This window comes from Pseudopipra pipra, chromosome 12, assembly GCF_036250125.1.
Source record: "Pseudopipra pipra isolate bDixPip1 chromosome 12, bDixPip1.hap1, whole genome shotgun sequence".
NCBI lineage: Eukaryota > Metazoa > Chordata > Aves > Passeriformes > Pipridae > Pseudopipra > Pseudopipra pipra.
The window spans coordinates 10,782,432-10,805,583 of record NC_087560.1 but is presented as its reverse complement, the minus strand read 5'-3'; the positions used below and the strand labels follow the sequence as shown (position 1 = coordinate 10,805,583).

The 23,152-nt window shown below is 36.8% G+C and overlaps 1 protein-coding gene across 2 annotated transcripts in view; it reads right to left on the bottom strand.

Annotated features, from left to right (window-relative positions):
• FGF7 (fibroblast growth factor 7) overlaps positions 1 to 19,360 on the bottom strand; it is a 31,385-nt gene extending 12,025 nt beyond the window's left edge. Inside the window, exons 1-2 of one of the 2 annotated variants that reach the window (XM_064668839.1) lie at positions 19,106 to 19,360; positions 18,009 to 18,203 (exon numbers count right to left, since the gene is read on the bottom strand). In XM_064668839.1, the coding sequence (XP_064524909.1) occupies positions 18,009 to 18,203; positions 19,106 to 19,145 (235 nt within the window). In that variant the 5' untranslated portion in view covers positions 19,146 to 19,360. Of the gene's footprint in view, positions 1 to 18,008; positions 18,560 to 19,105 lie in introns of those variants that run through there. The other variant, XM_064668838.1, reaches the window with a different exon arrangement.
• Positions 19,361 to 23,152: the final 3,792 nt, after the last annotated feature.

Here is a 23,152-nt window from a genome sequence, read left to right as displayed (position 1 = left end):
TCAACTAATGGCTAAACAGAAATCCATCAAAGAATTTTTTGTACTCTGTTAGGTTCTCATTTATTGATCATTTTAAGTATTCCTTATTTGACATTACATTTTCCATAAATTTCTTCACTAATTTTCAGTCCTACAAACTGATTAATACATACATTGCTAGATAGAACAACTTTTTGATAAACCATTGTCCTGGTGATACTCAACAGTTGACAGATAAGTTAGTTAAGGATTTTGAGCCATGTCAAAGTTTCTGAAAGACACTGCTGACTTGATATCTCTGTGAAGGTAGCATAAAAAATGCAAGACAGGAACCAAACATAGGAGGGAAGGTACAACAGGGACTAAAATGACTGTTTAGAAATGCTGGTATTTTACTAACTAGATCTGTTCTTTGCATGTGTACTTGGACTTGTGGGTGTTTACCTTCATGACAGAAAGGGAAGGGGTAAGCCAAGTGCCACTGTCAAGTCTGCATTGGTCCAAGTGTTTACACAGTCTCCTGTGCATCATCAGATGTATGATCTGCCCTTCCAACTCTGCATTGCTGGTACCACAGCGAGAGGTGCAGAGTCTGGTTTGAACTTCCAGGCTGATGTTTGGAAATACACCTTCATTTTCACTTACAAATTTAATTTGATCTGCAGTGGGAAATATTAAGAGCCATAATACCTTTGTTTTTTAGTTATTTTTGAAAGTGAATAAATGTAAAACTGTGCTTGTCAGTTTGCAACACGCAGTAAAGATTCCCTCCCCTAATCACTGGAGTGGGGATTTCAGCCACCATATGGCAGTTAATAATTGCTGAAGAGAAATAGCTTAGAATTTCCAAGTATTTTTCTTTATTGTCCAGCCTCTTTGGCCTCAGTTTTGTATTAACTCTCTGCTAATGTTTTTGGGTTAGATGGGTTTATAAATCAAATGCTTCATTCTTCATTGAAAATGGTAGTATAGTAAGAATTGGTCTAGGACATTCTGACTCTAAATTGCCTTCTCCTGAGTAGGTCTCTGTCAAACATTAGCACTTCAAGCCACTGTATTTCCAATATTTCTCTTGACTTTATTGTCAAGACCAAAGGCTGTGGCATTTTTCACTGAAGTAGATCATAAAACTATGGAACTTTTCAATTTAGAGGTGTGACTTGTGAATAGCAGTACACAGTAACAAGTGAACAACATGCTGCCCCAGGCAGTCATTCTCTTGTGAATGTCTCCTTAAACTTATTAGACCCCTTCACTTTGCTGATCTCCTCTGTGCTTTATATAAATATTTTCTTGATCAGCCTCTTATACAGCATGTAGTCATTTCTCATTTTTGCAGGAAACTACATTTCCCTTCAATAAAAATTGCCTTGAAGCTAAACATATGGTTATAATGAAGAATAATATTATTTTTTAGAGTTAATACTGTCATGTAAAATCCAAGTCTTAATCCTCAGTCTGAAAAAGTGCTCTCTTATTACAGCATTAATAATTTACTGATATGAAAAATGGAAAAAAAATAGTTGAATGACTGTTTACAAAATGTAATTGTTTCCAAGCACTTAAGAAAATTAATGATTTAATAGTTCAGAGCTGAACTTGTACAAAAAATACTTTCCCTACAGCTCAAAGGATATTTCTAGTATTTAAATCTTTTCTGCCAATTTCACTGGATTACATGATCTTTTCAAGCTTTGTAGACTTTCAGAATACAGCTTCAAAACAGCAAAAGTAAACGTAAAATGTTGCTTATTAACCTTTTCACAGCAAAATATGATAAACCATCTAGAGGTGGAAGACTTCCCAAATTCAGTTTCAATGCCTACAGCTACTTTGATTATCTGAATCTGGAAAATCCCACAGACTTCTGTCTCTTCAAATTCTTCTATAATGCAAAAGTTTTAAAACAGATTCATTTGTGTTTATTTTGGTTACTCTGCTGTTTTGTGTTTTCATCTAGTAAAGAGGTGGTGTTCTCCTTGCCCCGTTCCTGGGTGGAATTAGTGATCACAGTTAACATTAAATTAGTCATGTCATTCTCATGAAGACCTTTTCTGTTTTTCAAAGAAAACCAGGAGTGCATATTCACACACCTTTTCTGTATGTAAGAAAACAAATTATCCATTATCTGAATTGTGTTTGAGGAACTTTGATTCCATGTGCGTTTCCTGTGTTGTGATGGATTATCACCTGGGTAAACGGGCTGCAGGCAGTCATAAAGATGGCCTGAATATAACATGGCACTGAGGGCTGGACTTTTCCAGTTAAAGGAGGCAAAAATAAATCCAAGACAGAATCTTCTCTTTTTTATATGAGATATTCCCTGATCTCAAGGTTTGGCTGTTTTGTTCTGTCTCCAGCCATTCCTGTGGTAGTTTTCCTGGTTCATGAAACAGGCTTGACAGGAGAAATAGCAGAGCTGTATTCTGGGGACAAACTGAACCTAAAAACTGCCCTCCTGTGTTCTTTCAGGAAAATTTCATATTATACATTGCTGAGAAAAATTACTAAAAGCTATTATTAAATGCTTGTAGAATGACCATGACATTCTGCAATGTGTTATCAGTTTAAATATATAATACAATGCATTTTTATTAGTGAAAATGCTCCCAGATGTGGCCAATAACCGAAATTATTTCAAATACGTAGAATTCAGAAAGTGGATGCATAAGAAAGAAGGTGGCTGCAGGATTTCAGAGCTTGAATGTATACACAGGGGCCTATGGCATAGAAGCAAATAGTTTTAAATGGTCTGAAGCTTTAGACAGTAAAATTTTGTTTCACACAGTTAAGAGCTCTTTTCAGTCATAAACGCCGCCATCCTATTGCAAGAGACAGACATCTTTTCCCACTCGGAGTAGTTGTGTAAAATGCAGGGCAAGCACAGCCCAACTGAATACATTTTAGTTCCATTTCCAGGTCGGATCTGCTGTTTGGTGCAGGATCAGCTGAAGCTGGACATGTAAATATACCAATTACAGTGTCTAGAGGAACACAGGCAGGCACCACGTAATTCCTGTCAAGGTACAAAATGCAAGAAGCTGCTGGGAAAATCTCACTAACCCCTCACTGCATCGCAGAGTGGGGATTGATAGAAACCAGCTGGCTCGCTCCTCCTGCCTTCAAAACCCCACTGGACATATATTTGTATGATATGGTCTCTCAAATTGTTCTAGTTTGCTGCTGACAAATAATTTAGATTTAGTTGAACTTTCAAAATCTGTAGAAGTCCAAAGACTAAAATATGAACTAATAAAAGGCAGAAATTAAAAACCTCTCCAAATCAAAAGCAATCTAAAAATTTGATGCAAACCTGATAAACAAATTAGGATTTTCATACCAGATGTTTCTCCTGTATTGCTCAGTATATGGATCAAAATGTGTGTCAAATATCCAACAATTTTTTTTTTTTCAAATAGCTTAAGAATTCCTTGTCTTAATTTTGCCTAATGTAATTAATTTCCTTTTAATAACACACTGGTTTTACCTGCCTAAAATTTTAAGCCTGACTGGAAGCCTGACTTTAGGGAAATCAATCGAATATTTGCCATTACACACAGGCAGCACTTTGAAACCTCCCTCTTTTTTTACATGACCAGTTATTTATAAATGTGTTACTGTCACCCAGTTGTTATCTTTAGTCATTATCTAGATTTACAAGCCCATATCAAAACTGAGAAAAACAGAAGCATCAGCACCAGTGGAGAAAATTGTTCCTGGCTACAGGACCAATTGCCATTAGCAGAGCAAATATACTATGGGACCTGCAGCCTAGTCTGTATTTGTTTGTGTGATTTTTAATCTGCCTTTTTAAATTCAGCTGAATTGACCCGTTGGAAGATCTGGGGTTTTTTCAGTTTTGACTGCAAATGCCAGGATGTAGAGGAAATGCAGGATGTAGAGGAAATGCAGGATGTAGAGGAAATCAGGTGTTAACCATGGTGGTAAAAGTATCCATGCACACTTGTAGTTTTGTCTGTGTGCATAATATTGGGAAGTCAGTGAGAAAACTATTGCAACTGGAATAATGTAAATATTTTCTAGAGTCTACAGCCTTTCTGTGCTTTGCTTTTTGCAAGTATTACATAGAAATAGTGCCCAGTTTTTTGGTGAAAGTTGCTTGTACCCTAAAAGTAGAAATCAGGGCTCTAGAACTAAGGGCTGCACATTCCAGTGTGTTGTGCTGGAAGAGTGTCATGTTATCTTATAAAAAGAAGTTATCAATCATAGCTAAAATCTAAAAAGTCATGAAATGACTAATCAGTACTAAACAGTTAATAGAGCATTGGATTAGCCAAATTATATTATATTTCTTTAAACTCTTTTGTTAACTTTAATGCATTTTTAATATAGTTTTGGTTGTACACAACCCAGTTTCCCATTGGTCTTGTTCTAATTTTTATATTCCCATATGTGAATTGGTGCAGTTGTATTTATTTCAGTTTATATTAAAATAAATCTTTCAATATATTAAAATTACTAGCTTATGTCAGTTAAAGATACCTAAAGGGGACATGTAAAAGGGCAACTATGAAGTTAGAGCTGTGTTGTTATTCACTTTGCATTATCACCAAGAACCCCACCTATAGTATTCTCTCAATTAACCAGAGGAAAATACATAAAATGTGATAGAAATTCACTTTCTTTACCAACTAAGAGAAGTTTCCCGTGGCCCTGAGCTGCCTCAGGAGGGCTGGGAGCTCTCCTGGGCCTGCAAACTGCAGTGCTTCGTTTGCTTGGCTCTCCCAGCACACAGGTACTGCTGTCCCACACTACAGGGACTGTTTGTAATGAAGATGTCTGTGACCAGCCTGTTAAAGGATCTGATACCTTACATTCAGATCCATCCCAGCAGCCATATGATTGGTAGTATTGGTAGTATTCCAGATTTCCATCTCTGACAATAATCAAACAACCTGTTTGATAGATGACAGTGCAGTGCATTGGCATAAGCCTAAAGACATACTTTTCTCTTGATCTTGGAACAAATGGAAGATTTCATTCCACTCAGTCATTTGATAACAGCTTCAGTCTTTTAGCCTTTGGTAATGTTCCACTTTTCAATTTTTCTGCTACAGTTTGCTTTTATATGTATTGTCATGAAATTTTGATGGGCTCCACAGAATGCATAAGCAATCTGTAGCAGAAAGTATGGACCCCTTTAAAATCTGGAAAACAGCTGGTCTATGAATTGCTGATGTTTGAAAACATGAATTTCAGCTAATGGGCTTAAACAAGGACCTTGTTCAAGCAGGGGAGAGTAAAATGTTCACTTTAAGGAAGCAGAGGAACACGGAAGAGATTTCTTCCGTAGGTTTATAGAGCTAGAGGGCTCGGGAAAAGGTTAGTGGGCTTTTAAGATTAGACTCTGGACTGGGTAGCAGAAGCTGCATGTGCAAGTAAAGGGGTTGCAGCTCTTCCATTCTTTTTTTATTTTTTTTTTTTTTTGTGTGTGGAGGATTTGCATTAAGTTTGTGTAATTTTGTGATTGGCAGACTCAGTTTGATAGCCTTTTTTGATTCTGCATTGTATTTATGATCATTTCTGCTCTGTATGGTACTGTTCTCTCCTAGTGTTTGTAACATAAAAGTGACTGTGTAACGTTGAACTTAGCAGGAAATTTTTAAACTGCCTTGAAAACCGTGTAGTTAAACCAGCACAGGGCTTGGCTGGACCCATAGGGGTGTGTTCTAAAATGTATATGGAAAACCTGTTCCTGGTAAAGGATTTGCTATGCTTTTTGCTCTGACTGAAACAATTATGGCTATTCCAAGTACTTAAAGTGGTAAAGAAACCTTTTCTTTCTTTCTTTGCATGGAATATCTGTGACTTCAGCTGTGTTGCAGCAAGGAGCTGGAGAAACAGTACCAAAGTTGACTGAGATAGTAATTGTTTTTTACCACACAAAATGAGACAAAGTAATTCTACTGTTGTTAACTAGATCTTTTTGTGCCACCTTAATTCTCCCATGACTATCAAGGTATTCTTGATCCATATGTAAATTCAAATGTCAAAAAAAAATTACAAAATGAGATTACACTTTTACTATTAAATATATATTCACTATAAATAATGCTATCAGTTTTTAGTATAGAAATCTGGCTCTGTGGTTTTAATATAGGTCAGAAAAACTTAGAATAAACTTCCATTTATATCTTTCATATGGAAATATAAATTTGCACATATATTTGAAAAGTAATAGCTAACTATTTTTCAAGTTGAGTATCCTGAATTGGGTACATTCTGCTGTATTGGACTCTTAAGCCCATGTATTGAGTAGACTAGAGATAGAAACATTACTCCTACATTGATATTGTTATGATAGATAAGTCATTTTGACTTGAAAGTCAGGAAGAGATTAATGGTGGAACAGGAATTTCATTTTTCTTTACGTCCAGTATTTATTACCAATGTTATGAAACTGTATCTTAAAGTAAAAGCACATGGATTTGCAGAAGCAGTAGTTATTATCTGGCATTTTTTTAAGTAAACTCAAGCCATGGATAGGCATCATAACAAAACTTTTACTGATTGCAGTAGAGCCAGACTTCTACAAATGGCATGTATTTGTTTCTTTCCTAATATGGGTCTTTCAACTCTTGAGCAAACTTTTCCTAATGAATCACAGGGTTAGATAGCTTTTCCACTAGTCAGTAACTTAACTCCTCCACAGCTGTGCAGTATTTTTGCTTTCAACAGCAACTACTTAGGCTATTAATGATAGTTTGCCACAGTTGATCCCTAAGTCAATAGGAATAGAAAAGCCATATTTTGACTGTATGTTGAGAAGAGCCAATGCTATACTTCTCAACCATTACTTTCTCATGGTGATTACATCTCTGTGTTGTTGTGTATTTCAGTCAAATACCATGCACAGAGAGTGGGAATTATTTTTTTTTCATGTAGAAATCTGTGTTAATGAAACAAATATGGCACAGTCTGACAGGGATCAGATCAGACTCTTTTGTACAATGCCACCTGTAGATTGCAGCACATGTGATTCCATTAGATGATGTATGTATAATTCTTTAGGAATCCACTGACAGAGGCTGGTTTGGGGTGCAGCTGCCAGACAGCTCTTAAGGGGAAAACAAAGAAAGAAACCATCCAACTGTGACAGGTCTGGTGTTGGAAAAGAGTAAACTCATGGAAGCGTGTGCTATAACTGGCACTTCTGCTTGCTCAGCTCAGTTCAGCTGAAAACATCCATAAATGCATAGTTGAAGTTTGGACAAGAAGACAATATAAGAGATTGTGATCCAAAATCTTCAATATTTACGGTGCTGTATACAGACGAAATATTCTGCGTTTTCCTGCATCACCTAAAGAGGGGTGAGCACCTGCATTCTCATTTTGGAACCCAGGTAGTTTATCGGGGAAATAATTTGTACAAAACTAATGTTTGTTAAATTTTGTCATATATGGGTAAGGATGCCCCAAAGAAAATTGTATCACAGGCACCAAAAGGTGAACAACTGATGTGAAGAGGAAGAAAGGGAAAAAGTATTTTTATAGTGGCAGTCATACATTTTAATTGAGCCCTAGCAGGAGAAAAATGTCTGTTTTATGCATGCAAGATTATCAGTTACAATGATTAGGACAAAGTCAGGAAACATGAGTTCTCTTGGTTTTGTCTCACACAGTTGCCTAACAGTGGCTACTTGCACATTTTTGCATCACCTGAAGTTATGTAGAAATGGAAGTACCATACATATGCTATGGGGCTTAGGCTTAAGTATTGCCCTTTTTGAAGGTAACTGAAATGTCCCTTGAGTACTTGTCAGCACTTTTAGAAAATTGTCTCTGGGTTGTCTGCAGATCCTATCTGACCAGGACAGTCTACAGATACCTACTTGTGTTTATGAAATATTTTGTTATATAGGAAGGAAAAAGTCTTATTTTGGCAAAGATAGGTATTTATTACATTTCTGATGTTAAACAGTTCTGAATAATTTCTCCAATAATTTCTCACTGTAATTATGATAAATATACCTTCTATCACTTGATCATTTTCTGCTTAAATGATATAGCCATTAGAACTCATCACATTCTCTTAAATAATCTGCTTGGATCAGAGCTAGGCAGTTAATCTCTGTACTAAATTAGGGGGTCTGCTTTATATGTTATGAATTATCTGACAAATCCTGCTTTTGGTCTGATTTGGTCTAATGATAGCTCACTGATTTTGATATAGACCAGTTTTGCTTCCAGTGTTCCTTCTGGATGAAAGTGCCCTTTCATAAGTTCTCATCCAAGTGTGTCCTTGAAGAATATTATTAAAATAGAGTAATTCAAATTCAAGACACTGGATTACTTAGCTAAAAATTAACAGAGCATGATTTCCGTGAAATATGTGGTAATAGTTTCCTAGAAAGATGTGGTAATTTTTTTTTTTTGCTTTAATTTAGTTGCATGACATTAATCTTCAGTAATATAGACTGAATTTTCCAAGTCCCATAAGGATCCAGTCAGAAATGAAGGCATATTAAATAATTTTAGTTTGCTATTTATAATCAAGTAGCCTGGGCACCAGTTTGCTAATATGAACATTCTGATTGAAATTGGTTTATAATAATCTCAAAGCTTGGCTTTATTAATAGCTGTATTATTTTCATTGCTCAACTTAAAAGGCATTTAAGGGGACAAGTATAAGTGGCCTAGGACTCTTGCCATTTACTTTATAATTTGAGCAGACTCTCCTAAGGCTACTCTCAAAATTGATGTAATGCTTGATTTCCTTTGAACTAATAAATATTTGCTATGAAGTCCAATACCAATTCACCCAAATATATGGCTGTTACACTGCTAGTAAGGTAGGAAAACACACCAGACTGTTTGTCTTTTACACCCTCATAAGAAAACTTCCTTCTTGGCTGCTGAAACAGATGCTCAGACAGAACGCTCAGCACTTGGAACCCCAGTGCCAGTGCTGCAGGGGAGGCAGGATCCACAGCAGAGCAAGAGACTCAAAGCACCTGTGTACCTGCTTCCCTTGTTAAGTGAAAGGAAGGAGGGCGTAGCCAGGCCTTTGTAGCTGGTCAGTAGTGTGAAAGGAGGATTCCTTGCAGGGAAGAGGCTTTCCATGTGTTTCCCATTGTGGTTTTCTCCACAGTTCATATGATGTCCCTGCTGAGGTAGGTGGTAGTATTTCTTTCCTGAATGGTCTTTCTGGAATCATAATTTGGACACGAGAAAGTTTCTTTTTTTCTGACTTTTATGCAGTATTTTTAGAGCGCTCAAAGGAAATTGCTTGCCCTGGAAATTATATACCTTGTTATTTGGTTTTGATTCTCAGTCTTTTTGAAAGAATGGCTTTTTGTCACCAGTTAGTTTGAAAGTACTTGTATTTGTATCCAGTTCAGGTTTTGATTAGTAGCAATATTTGTAGGTAGAGCACTGAGTTTTGTCACGGTTGCAGTTCATGCGTGGTCAGAGATGGGCTTAGTACATGGCAGAGGTTTCTTTGTGTGCTGTGTTATTGCATTGCATGGGTAAGATGGTGCTAAACTAATGCAGGCAATAGTACTGGGTGGGGAATTCAGTTGGGATGAATCTCACTTTGGGGACAGGTATTTGTCCCTGGCCTTTTGTAAAGGTAACACTGCAGTGTTTTGTGGTAGGATTGCAAAGTGACATAACTATGATGACTTCAAGGCTTCTCAGGTGCAGTTTCCTCACACAAGCAAACATAAAGGATTGCTGCTGAGGAAGATCTTGTGCTGGCCTTTCCCACAGTGTAAGTCTGTCTCTTTGTTAGTTGTAAAGCAGCACTAACAAGCAAGTCTCATTATTTGAATCGTTATGTGCTGGATTTACATAGCTGATTCCCTAAATCCTTGTAAAATTTCACCAATAAGCACTCAAGGACTGCTTGGATTTCTACATATCATCTTGCACATTATGTGCAGTCCCCAGGCTGCCCAGGCTCTTCCTAAGGAAATAAATTAGCACGGAGAAGTTAAAGTTGGTTTTGAAAGCTGGTGAAAGTTGCACTTTCCAATTGTGTCAGTACTGGCTGCACTCTCAGGATTCAGTTATCCTTTCTATTTTGCTTCAGAATTTCTGTCAGGGAGAACAACTCTTGTTTTCACAAGAAGCTACACAAGCACTGGATGGAATCAGTCTGTTCTCCACTGCCTTCTTCCCTGGACTAGATCTGCATTTTCTCCCAAATCCATCTGCTTGGTGGTCAGCTAGAGAGGCTGAACATTGCCCCCCTCAGAGTTCATAGAGAGCACTCCAAGGGCAAATCTCTGGTCACCATGCAGTGCTGGGCACATGTTAGGTAAGAAACCAGACAGCTCTTGTGAGCCTTCCCACACACCTGGCATGTAAAACTCCCCGTTTGCCTCTACACTGTTCACAGCTGTGCACAAAAACACCCCCAGAAGGATTCCACCAGTTCACCTGAGCAGCTCTGGGACTGCAGCACAGTTTCACATACAACCTTCTCCAAATGAGATGTTGATTGTAATTATTCCCCCCCCACAATGTTTTTCAGCTCTAGATAATATGTATGTTCATCTATAATTTCTCTGTTTAACAATCATGAACTTCTCTATATACTTCTTTTTACTGTAAACATTCATTTTTGATTGAAATATCAAATCCCACATGACATTTAATGGTTATAATAAAATGTATAAAATTAGCACAGGTTATTAATGAAAAAAAGCTTCTTGTTAACAGGTGGTGATATTTTTTCTGTTTTGAAACACATTACCTGCTAGTAAGACAAATATCAAAATTCCAAGGTATCAAAATTGCCAAGAACAAGTCTGATCACCTTCTTTTTATAGTCTATAGCACCTCCCAGTGTCTATTGACCCATTTAAAAGGAAGCAAGCGGGTTTACCAAAGATGGAAGTATTAATGCTAGGAAAATCCTTCAGGAAAATCCCACTGGTAATGGGGGTATTCAGAAAGTGTTATTATTGGAGTGATGGAGATGAGTGGTGTTTGTTGATCCCTTTTGAAGTTATTGTGGTTAACAATGCCACGAAATGGTCATTTTTGCTGTTGTCATTTATGGTTTTGAGTTGATCTATCCATGTTCTGACTGGGCGTAGTTTTGAAAGTCTGGATGCTGAAGGATTCTGTTTTTAACAGAATATCTGTCCTTTTAATAGAAAAAGACCTTTTAATAACTTCATCCTGGTTTCGTTCTTTGTTTTAAAAGCTAAATAACAGTCAAGAGAGCGTATTGATTGCATCGGTATTTTTATTGCTTTTTTTGGTGTGTTTTCATGAAGTTGTGGGCCACATCTGTGATTATCCACTTCTAACTTTTCAACACCAGTTGTAACAAAGAACTTTTTCCATTTGTATAAATGATGTCATGTGTTATGAAAGTTTTAGAGTGTGACAGTTCAGTGCTAGGATTGTTAACCTCTATTATGCTTCTGCCATAAGAATTTTCACTATTAACTTTTTAATAATCATGTTTCTAAATTACATACACCAGAAGGCTAACTTGATCTTTCTGTCAGCTCATATCCAGAATTAAAAATTAAAAATAAAGTCAAAGGTCAAACAAGACAATTGAAATGCAGTTGCCAAATATAGTCATAGACAGTCAATTATGCAATGAAAGCAGTGTGCCACCCACGAAGAGTAACAGCCTTCATTTGCCTAAACTTCTTCTGTTTTGATGAGAAAAGCATTCCAAAATATACTACTAGTTGATAGATGTTGTAGTGTGGAGCAGTATAATTGTATGCTCTGGGATGTCTTGGTCTTCCTGAGCTTTAAGGAAGATGGAGGAGAAAACCAGCTTTGCTCTGTACTCCAGGATCCTAGAAATCTAAACCAGTCTCTTTGAGATACTCAAACAATACAGAAAGCTGGAAGCTGTGAAGGGGGATATCTGGATTTAGGTTTTGTTTTGCAAGACTCACTGGATAAGGCATTAAATTTTCTACCAAATTCTCTTTGCCTATATGGAAATTGCTTCTTTAAGATTCATCTGAGCTCAGTGTTTTTCTGTCTAGCTACTGACTTCAGTTATTTTAGTTCATTTTCTATTAGTCGATATTCTGTAATAAAATTATTTAATATTTGTAGCAGTAACACACAATTCTTTTGAGATTTGGAAGTTTTTTCCACTAATACTTTTAAAGCTCTTTACAGAGAGGTGAATAATTCTTTTCATAGAGACACAGGGAGTCTGAAGAATTTTCCCAAAGTCTGTAAGCAAATTTCTTAAAAGTTTGGATTAGCCTCAAGTCTCTTGAGTCTCAGGTCAGGGCCACTTCAGCACATTTTCTTTGGGATGGAGCAATAACATGCTTAATGATACAACACTGAATTTTTTGAACATTCAGAAATTGTAAACAATTGAGGGGGGATAAGCTGTGGGGGAGAAGGGGCTGCAATTTATCTTTGAAATGTGTCCTGTAACTGCTTCCACAGTTGGCTGCTAAATTTGAGTGATGGTTCCATAAAAATGCACTGTTTCTCATTTCTGATAAATCTCAGTATTGAGAGATTGAGAAAAACTTGAAGCCACAGCTGAATTATGAGGGCGTATCAAGGTCAAATGACTCAGTTTAAGGACAACGTGTTTAGACTCAGCTTAGGTGTTTTTCACTGCTCATACTGATTTTAGCTCAGTTTTGAAGCTCACCCTGGCAGACAGAGCCCTGTTGGTGTATATTAGCTTGTGAAGCTGCTGCCTGGGCCTGAGCCCAGAGGTTTGATTCTCTCCTCACAGAGCTTATGCAATCATTTTTGTTCAGAGGGAGAAGAAAGTGAGTATAAACTGCTACTGTCTGGCTTTCCACATACTTTTCAGCTGGTAAATGCCTCAGAATAGACAAGGTGATGAAGAGTCAGGAGGTATATTCAGAAGTAATAAACAGTTTTAATTGTGCTTTGTGGCACCCCTGTCATGCTGTGTCAGTTGAGCACTGATCTGGACATGAGATCTGAAGAATCTCGCTGCAGTGGTTCAGGGCTTTATTCCCTGCTTTCTTCTCACTTCCACAAAGGGTACACTTACCGAAAAAGTTATTAGAATCTGTGAGACAAGTATAACTCAGCTGCTTCTGATATCTGAATCTTTGCTAAAACCCATCTTCATCCACAGCTGAGAGTGAAAACCTGGGATTTGTGATAAAGTATAGGCTGGGGTATAGCCAAGGAGACTTTCTGCCAGTTGAAACCTGGGGGGTGGTTTGTACAACCAGTGCTAGACAAAGAACTGGAGAGGGAGAAGGGAAATCTGTTATTTAGGTCTGATTAATTGCTGTAGGAGAGAAAGTCATCCTTGGCACTGTAGGCTAGGTTTTGAGGGGATACATATATATTTCCATTTGAATTAAATCTCCTTCTGTTATAATTGAAAAGTGTAGCAGAGTACTAATGTGAAACAAGAGCACTTTCAGGTTAGGAAAGGTTTGTCTTCTCCTGACACCAAAATCTTGGTTGAACAAACAACCTCTTGAAAAATCAAGACTGCAGTTACAAAGACAGACTTTCTGTTTGTTTGAAACACACATAACCCTTAACTGAATCTGGTACATCAATACCTGCCTTGAAACATCTGATTTTCAGGAACTGAATCTTCTTGGTTCTCTATGTAACATATATTTAATCAACAGAAATAAAATTTATATGGTGGCACAGCATACATAGTCCAGCATTTGTTTTATGCCAAGAAGCATATATCAAATGCTACTGGAAATAATTCTGATTTCTAATCAAGTTTGAGTATTTAACCACTAAGATGCATTTAAAGTGTATTTTGCCATCAGTTAGGGTTTAGGTTTGAACAAAACTGAGTTAGAGTTCATTTAATATTGCTGAAAACTATGACTTGTTAGATTTTGGTCAAAATAGAAGTAGTTTTCTAAGATAAAAGTTTTAATCTAGATTTCAGCCATTTTGTGTGAAGATCTCACTAGATTACTTTTTCTAGTTTTTTTTTTGTTGTTGTTATTGGTTTTACCCACTGAAAAGAAGAGGAAATTGGCACTTTCTGGGTTTAGAGCACACATGGAATATGACAGGATCAGACATCTTAGGATTCAGGTTCCGGGAAGGCTTTTCTAGTAACTAAGAGACCCTTTGAAGTCTTTAAAATGAGATTCCAAAGGCAACAGAGCGTGGAAAGTCCTAAAGCATCATCCAGTCGTAGTTATAAATCCTCTTGGATAGAGTCAAAATAAACTCTGATTTTTTGTCGCATTTTTTTCTGAACAAAATCAAGTAAAATATGGCAAAATTAATAAACACAAACTGAAATGAAGGAAAGAGTAAACAGTAATAATGAGAGGCTTATTTTTCTATCAGAGATTGAGTTAACAAATTGCCATGTTATCTCCAAGACTTGTTCAGTCAATCTCATATTTTATAATCAAGAATTCAAAGAGTCTATTCTGTGTGCCCAATTAGATTCTTTTCCATGAGCAAGATAAAAAATTATTTTTCAATATAAACCATCTGGTTTAGGCTTGGACAAAGTTTTTGTCAAAGAGAAATTTTTCTATGAATAATGACAGATTTTTCTGGGTGACCTAATCTCTTGGCTGCTTCCTAATTCTTGCTTTAGTTTTTCAGTGTGTGACTCAGTTCTCACTCTGCCTTTTAGCTTTCAGATTGAAAGCAAAGCTGTCAGGTGCAAAGTGATTTCCTCTGCTTAGTGGAGATCACTGTCCTCTGATTTGATTAGTTCACTCTTGAGTTATCACCTTTATGTCCACCAGAAGGCTCTGCTGCTTTCTGAAATGTGCACAGAACCATGTTCTTTGGGTACCTAACAAGGTCATCACTGTTGTAAACAGGATTCAACAATTCCCTTTCACTGGGGCAGCGCACACAGATTTCTTGAACTAAACAGTTAACTTCTGATGTGTCTTGAAGCAAGTGAATGATAAATACAGATTAATTACAGTTGGCGAATGAGGATTTGGTTCAGCATTCATGAAATTTGGATCCACATACATTTAATACAGTGGCTGTTAAGTTAAAACCATAGGAAATTTTAACACTTTCATTATTTTTACTGTTGCTTTCATAGTGTGTTATTATATATTTTTACTCTGTAATTAGAGAAGTTTGAAATGCAAAGACCCTAATTCCTCACCATCCTGGCATTCTGACATTCATAGTTCCAAATGATGGGAGAACCTCTGTGAATTTTGGCACTTGCCAAAGTGGTGATGAAGTTATCATTCTACAGACATTTCTCAGTCAAGTTTGCTTTTCACAATTTTCATGCTTCCCTATTCACGAGCTGAAAGCAAATAGTTGATGCTATCTATGAAACTCTCAGGGCAGCTTCCTTTATGATGCTAAGTTATGATAGGTAAAAATATGATTTTTTCTTATTTTTATGTTAATAGCACATATTAGTGAATTCAAAAGGGAAAAGAATTCCTTTTATTTATTATGTAAGTGGAAAATTAGGACAAAAGAAGAAGAAATGTCTTGGAGCAACACTTTTCATATCCATTGATTAGTTTGACTGCAGCTGTTCTGGGATTGCACCCTAAGAAACAGGTCTGTTCTACCTTTTACTAACTTTCAGAACTGGAAATCATGGTACAAGAATATTTGAACACACACATTAATACATCTTTGTCATGGGTATGATTTTAAAATCATGTTTTTCAGAGACCTGGATAAAAATAGCTTTTTAAATCTCCTAATGTTAAAAAGGGAAAGGGTGTTAGTCCAGGTGGGGATTTTTCTTCCTGTATTATTTTGGTTGGTTGGGTTTGCTTTTGTTTTGGTTTGTTTGTTTGTTTCCCCCCTTATAAAATATTATTTTCTTTATAGGTATGTTAGTAGAGAACCATAAGCACATCTTCAAAAAGGCTGCTTGCATCTTTTGTTGAGCAGAGGATATGACAAAAGAAGTGTTTCTATAATACTACAACACTAATTTTTTTAGTTTCTCAGACAATCCAAGTTATAAGTGTTCACATTTTTCCAGTCGTCTTTGTCTATTTTTGCCTATTCTACTTGTCCAACAAAAGCATTTGGATGTTATTCCCTGGGATACAATAGATAAATTACAGTAAGAGACCTAAACTTAAGATGGTGGGAGACTTCTTACATACTTCAGTCAAATTTAGTGGAGCCAGTTCATCAAAACACACATCAGTCACCAAATAACCATTCAATTTTTGATTGGTTTTTCTCCTGAATCTCGTTTAATTTACCAGAAAAAGGATTCAATTTTTTTTCACTGCAATACAAATGTAAGGGTTTAGTGACTCAAGTTTGCCTTTCTGGAATTTGTAATAGTTAGTTACCATCACTAAATGATCATAAAATGTAGTCTCTTGTAGTTTTCTGAACATCATTAGCACAAGATGATCTATTATTCTCTAGTGGTCTCACTACAGAATGTTTCAAGGTGTCATTAATGTGCTTCAGCAGCATGAAATCCTGCAGAGAACTGAGAACCTTTACTTGAATTTGAAATAATGCTAAATTGCTCACACAGTTTTTACTTGAGCATCATTCAACTAAAAAAAAGCACAAATGTATATAATTATTCAGCTCATATGCTGTCATAATTTCTTTAAGGTGTTTGTAAATAACAAAAGAAAAAATTGGGTACTGTGGATATTCACTGATCTACATTAATTTAGAAGAATCTGTTTCAATGCTCAGTAACATTTTTTTTCAGTGATTTTTGTGGGAACAACATTTCCCTTGAAAACTAGCCCTATGGATCTGTATTGTAGCAATGTCCTGAAACTCAAAGGGAGTCTTCTTGAATATGGACCAAATAACTTAGTTGGCTGCTGGCCATGTGTTGTCTTTCAGAGGAATATGGTTATTCACTGGGTAATAGTGTAGGAAGAAAGGAGACATATGGAAACAAATTTTAAAAGAAACAGTCACATTAGTCAATGCAGTTTTAGCCACACAAGTTGCCAAGCACTTAATGTAGTCCTGAAGTAAAGAAATAAATGATGCAGCCCACTAGGCAGGCACTTATAGCATGGAAAGTGCTGTTCTTATAGAAAACAAGCAGGCAGCTTTAGCTAAAAGCTGAATCACACCAACGGTTCTTGAAGGTTGATTTATTGGTTTCTTTTGCTGCTGCTGCTGTTATAAAAAGCACAATACTACATACAACCTACATTAAAACTGTATTTAACAGCATCCTTGGAAATATGTTTGTCCTTTTATTTGTCCCTGGCCCCTTTTGCTTATGATTTTATTTTGAAATATGCAATATAATCCTATGTATTTTCCTGTTGTATCTTAATAAAGTAATATCCTTTCAAGTAGATGCCATGTTTCTCTAAATAAACAATATATTTGCAACAACATGAAAGAAAATGTGGCAAAATAGTGGCTGCAAAAATTGATGCCTTCAAGTGTAAATCAAAGATATATGGGTATTTGTGTGAAAAACACAGATTAGTGCAACAATTATTTTTCCAGTCCAGAAATTGTATTGGGTAGAGCTTTGTAAAATATTATATGTCCATTCTCTCTAGATGAGTCATGGTTTTGGAAGAAAGGGGAGAGAATATTTTTTCAGCATCATGATCATTGTAATAATGAACTGCAGAAACTATAATAGATTTTGTTCCTGGCTTGGCAAACTATCTAAAAGATTTTGCAAGAGAGTTTACATAATTCTTTCCATTGAACTTTCTAGTATTGCATATGTTTTAATTAACTCAAACAAACCAAACCTTTAGGTAGTTTGTGGACTATATAAATGTGGTTTAATGTTTCAGAGGTATTTTATGAGCAAAGTTGGTGGTTATACATTTTCATACTTACAACCTTAGTTCACTTGTTAAAATAGGCTCTCTGTTTGCTAATAGTTTCCAGCTGTAACTAATACATTAGCAGATCTACAATGTAGTATTTAAAATGACGCATTTCAAAATCAATAACAAATGTCCTGCTGTACGATTAATTGGCAAACTTGTTCTACACAATGGTCAGTTCACTATACAAAATTCCTCTGAAATGACGATAAATCAAGGAATGGGAAACAATGATGTGTAGATTTCTAAAACCTTAGAAATAGGAAATGCAAAAGTATTACTTACTGTAGTTGTTGTTTGCTTCTCTTGTCCCTTTTACTTTGCCTCGCTTATCAATCCTCATATACCACTGAGTTCGACAGAAAAGTCTTCTCACTCTTACATCCCCCCCTTCCATATAATCATAGCTTCTGGTGTGTCGCTCAGGGCTGGAACAGTTCACATTTGTAGCCATTTGCTCTGGAGTCATGTCATTGCAAGCTAAAGATATAGTGCCCATTAGAAAGATAATGTAAAAGTATGATCTGTAGAGCAAAATTGGCAGGATCCATGTCAGTATCCATTTGTGCATTATAGTGCAGTGTTCTGGGTGTTCATGAACAACATAATGAAAATTAAATCTCAAGTAGACTGTTGCTCTTAGGTCACCGACCTGCCTTCTGTCTTTATGAGTTACAGATTCATTTAAATGAGATTGCTCCCTCTTCTAGAATTCTGATCGTTATTCCTTAATAGTTAATGGCGAAATAGAAGAGCTTCTTAAATATCTCTTCAGTCAGAATATCCTTTAAAGACACAAGTTATAAAAACCTCTGTTGTCGTGACCTTCTTTACTACTTGAATTTGCTGCTTGCACTGAAAATAAAAGATCTGTGAGAAAAGGTGCATGTGTAAGTCTTTATGCTCAATTGTTACAAACACGCAAGGTTACGTTATGCTAATGAAAAGTACTGCACACAAACGTAGGACATCTGAGCTGATTTTTAACAATATGCAAATGTATCTACAACAGATATCTCTCACACAACTTTTTACACAAACAGACATTTCCCCTGGTTGTAAATAGAGCTCTGTCTTCAGTTTTAAGTCCTTCCAAAAATCTCCTATTGATTCACTTCAACTACTTTCTCATGCATGATAAAATTCTCCTTGTTACTTCATATCTATATAGTCACTATTAGCACAATCTATCATTTAACTTTTTGCTAGCTGAGATTTCAAAACAGACCTCATAGCTTTAGCCCTGTATTTTCATTCCTACCCTTTTCAGATTATTAGTAGAAATCGTTTTCTTAATTCTTTTTTTAGCATCGAGCGTATACAAATGAAGATAAAAGCTATCAGCTGTTAGAAACTGTTCTTGTAAAGGACAGATAACTTACTTGTTCCTGTTGATAAGAGCTGGATGCCCAAGTACTCCATTTCTGTTGTCTGCTTTTTGCAACATGAGACACTCTACTGTAGCTACAAACTTTCTCAGCTCAGAAAGGCTCCACCAGAGTTGTAATTGTTTCCATAAATCAACAGGCTGGAGCGATGGTGTGTATGTGCTTGTGCGTGCGCGTGCATGTGTGTGTTGAGCCTGTTGTTCAGTTCTTTTCGATAAATACCTTTGCTGACCTCACTTGGAAGCAATTAGAATTTAACCAGTCAGCTGTCAGTTGAGTGCATGAACAAAAGTAAAAGGAGACTTGCATTGTATCGTGTCCAGTGGTCATCAGAGGGAGCTATGTACATAGTTTATGCTTTAAATCTCCAAGAATCTACTTTCTAAAAACATATATTTCGTGGTGCGTGGATAGAATTGCTTCGTGTGCCAACCAGTGTTTCTGTGCTTTGGTTTAGGTTCGTATTTTGCTGTCCTTAAAACATTCCTCCTCCTCTCTTTCGTACTCACATGCTTATCTCAGTTTGCTTTCAGATCTCTTCTGCAGTTTGGTGTATTCACAGTCTGCTTAGTGCCTTTCTAAAGGATACATGAAACGTGGGGCTGTTATGTGCTGTGGAGAAGGGTGTGCTGTGGCTGTAGATCACACAGTATATTTTCATATCATGAATTTGAAAAGAGGGAGTACTGCGCTGAAATTTTTATTTCATCGGCCGCTAGGTGAAAATGAGAATGTATATTTGGATGTTTCAAAGTCTGACATTCAAACACAGCCTTTATCAGCAGGAAGGAAAAACTGCTAGTAGGGAACAGCCTTCCTTAGCACGTGTGGTTGGTTCTTGAAACTCACAGAGCGAGAATGAAAAGTGGCAGCAATGTAAGAACACCCCTGATACGGTATAACAGCCAATGGTGAACAGAGGCTTAAAGTCTGAAAAATCAAAATCATGGGCATATACACCTGGTTTTCTGTGCCTATTTCCATCTCTGGCACCAGTCTGTCCATGTCGCATTTCATCTGTAAATTCTGCCTAGTTTCTGGTGAATGTATTTGTAAAACATACTGAAGCAAACTTTTCAATAGCCCCTCATCCTGTTTAATTGCCAGACTGCTGATGTGAGTACACCTCAGTCCCTATAGTAAATAATACTAACAAGGAGAATTTGGAATTAATCCACTTATTAAGAATAGTTTACTTATATTTACTTGTTTATTCTTGATAATATAACACGGATTATCATTCCCTGCTTTTATCCCACTTGCACTCCTTTCCTCGCTCTACAATTGGATAACAGTTTTTTCTTTAAAACGAACTGTAGGGGCAGTTAAAAATCCCAGGGAGTACATATGTGCCACCTTGTGGTGAGGGGGGACAGAACTAAATCAGAGTGTTTCCCTGCAGTGATCCAAAAGAGCAAAAAGGTGTATGGCACCAGGCAAGCTTGTAGTGCTCAGCCCTTCCTATGCACAGACAAAGAGAATGAGCAATTTCCTTCCTTGACATTGTCGGCTTCCTCCTCAGTGCTCCCGTGGAGTGATCCCATTTGTCACTTGCTTTGCATTCTTTTTTTAACTGTTTTCACTCAAAGTCCAAAGTTGATCAATTTTTCTTGTCATTATTGCTCTTTCAGCACATTGGGCTGTTTCCCATATTCTGGAGCTCAGCCTAATTTTCAGCAAAAGTCTCAATATATGCATCTTTCTGATATGAAAGGTATAGTGCTTAGGGCTTTCAAAGGCTGGATGCCTGCAGTTGATACACCAAGAAGTGGTTTTCATTAGGTTAACTCTTGTAAACTGTGATTATGGCTATTTCCAGTTTGACTTGTATCTTGCCAACCCGTGACCACCGTTCTGACAAGAAGTGGGGACTGAAGTGATTTATCCCCGCTGCGGTTTTTGCCAGTACATTGGCTGGATTTGTATCAGTATGTTCTTTGGCCCATTCCACAGTCTCAATTCAGAATGATAGCAATGAAAAAAATGTGTGGTATTCAAAAGGCTTATCTGTTGTGTATTATAGAGAAAGCAATCGAGGATAAAAGGTAATCTGTGCTTTACGCAGCAAAATAGGATGTAAGTAGAAATGTTTTTGTAAATATTCTGGGTCTTTTATGTGCAATAACAACTTGCACTTTCAGATCCATACTGGTTTTAATTTTTCGTTTTCCTTGCTAACTTATTGTTTCTGACAGTTAGTAACAGGAGAAAAAATACATACCTGAGGTTTCAGTTACAGAAAGCTGGAGCTATTCATGGTCCAGATATAGGCATGTATTTCTCTTGGCTCTGAAAAAATAAATCACTTGCTGTAAGTGTGTTTTTTAAGTGGTGCCTCAGTTCAGATTTCTATGAAGTTTTGTATTTAAGAATAAATGCAAAGCAGCTTAAATAAGGCATGAGCTCTAAGTTTAGTTGGTGAACAATGCAGTTATTCTTTTATTATTGTTGGTTACTTTAATATCCTAGTATTTTATAATTATAGAATAATGTCTTTCCACCATGGTTTAACTGCAGTTTTCCTTAATCACACAGTTTTATGTCTTGCTATACAACAAGTACAACCGGATATTTTTTAGTGGGAGGATGCCAGCTTGGTCTGCATGTGCACATCAGGCTTCTCTGCACATATCTCTGGTCCTTGGAATGATCCAACGTGCACCTGTTTAAACCAAGCATAACTAATATCTCTCTCAAATTGAACTGGTTTAGGTTTAGAGAAGGTTTAGCTTGACTGGCGCTTCGTCCTCTATCTGCTTGCGTGCACGACCAGGGCTACGCAAATACAGTCCCAAGAAAATCCTGAATGATATATAGAAATTGTCCACCTAAAATGCTTGTGATTTCCTGTTTCTTTGGCAATATTGTATTTGAATGAATGTGTTCAGGTATCAGGAACACAGGAAATGCGAAAATGTGCAAACCACATATGCTGTAAGCCATCCTTCAGTGCTTAACCCTGCCCCCTTTATGTTAACCTATGCTTTGGTTCCTGCTTCCTGGTTGATAGGACAGTTTTCCATAGCATTGCTGCAGTGCACAAAGTGCTGAAAAGTGGAAATAAATTGTGAGCACTTTGCTTGTGATTATGAAGACTGTACATAGGCCTCCAGCTCAAATAGAAACAGTTTAATAAAGTTTATTCCCTTTTTCCTTACATAGGAAATTACTTTCTGTCCTTTCAGATGAAAACATGACTAAGGATCCGTGCTTTCCTCACCTCCAGGCTGGCCTGCTGTGATATCTACTGCCCAGGTTTGGCACTGGGTCATGAGTGTGACTTAAAAAACCCTCCTTTTTGTCCAGTTTGCCCTTAGGGCAACACAGACCTGCTAAGAAACTATCACTGTGTTCCTCCTTGTTCCCTGATCCATTTTGAATTTGCTTTAGAACATCTTCCAGAACTTCCAGAGTTTAAGACAGTAGGAAGATAATAATCTCTGTATCAGACTCTAAACTCAAGTTGTTGGGCATTAATGCCCTGCAGCAAGAGCTAAAATGGGATTTGAAGGGCCTATGGAAAAAATGCTGTAGATGTGAAGGTGCTAAATCTTGCTGTGGTTAAATCCTTGTCCATAGTTTCCAGATCGTGGAAATCAGGATTAGTTCAAGGTTGACTTTTGCTACATGAAAAAGATACGAGAAAGGTGCTACAGTTTGTGCAAATCTTTGGGCAGCATTGGAGTATCTGAAAAACGCTGCAAAATGCATGGAAAATAAATGTACAGCAAGGCAGAAAACGAGAGATGAGGAATATTGCACCTCAGTTTGGATTTATCTTTTCAGGTTGTAAACCTAAGATTAAAAACCATAATTATGGATCTTTTGTCTCCTTGACTATAAGAATGTTATTTTGGTAACTGGTGTGGGTTATTAAAATCATATTGAAAGGACAACAATAATTTTTTCCTAGCAATTTTCAAAACAGATCTCTTCAACATCATTAATTTCTTTGTTTCCTCCTATTCATCAGGATCATATTGAGCTGATTTAATTCTACAGGAAAATTTGAATGGGATGCAGTAGATACTGAAAAACACC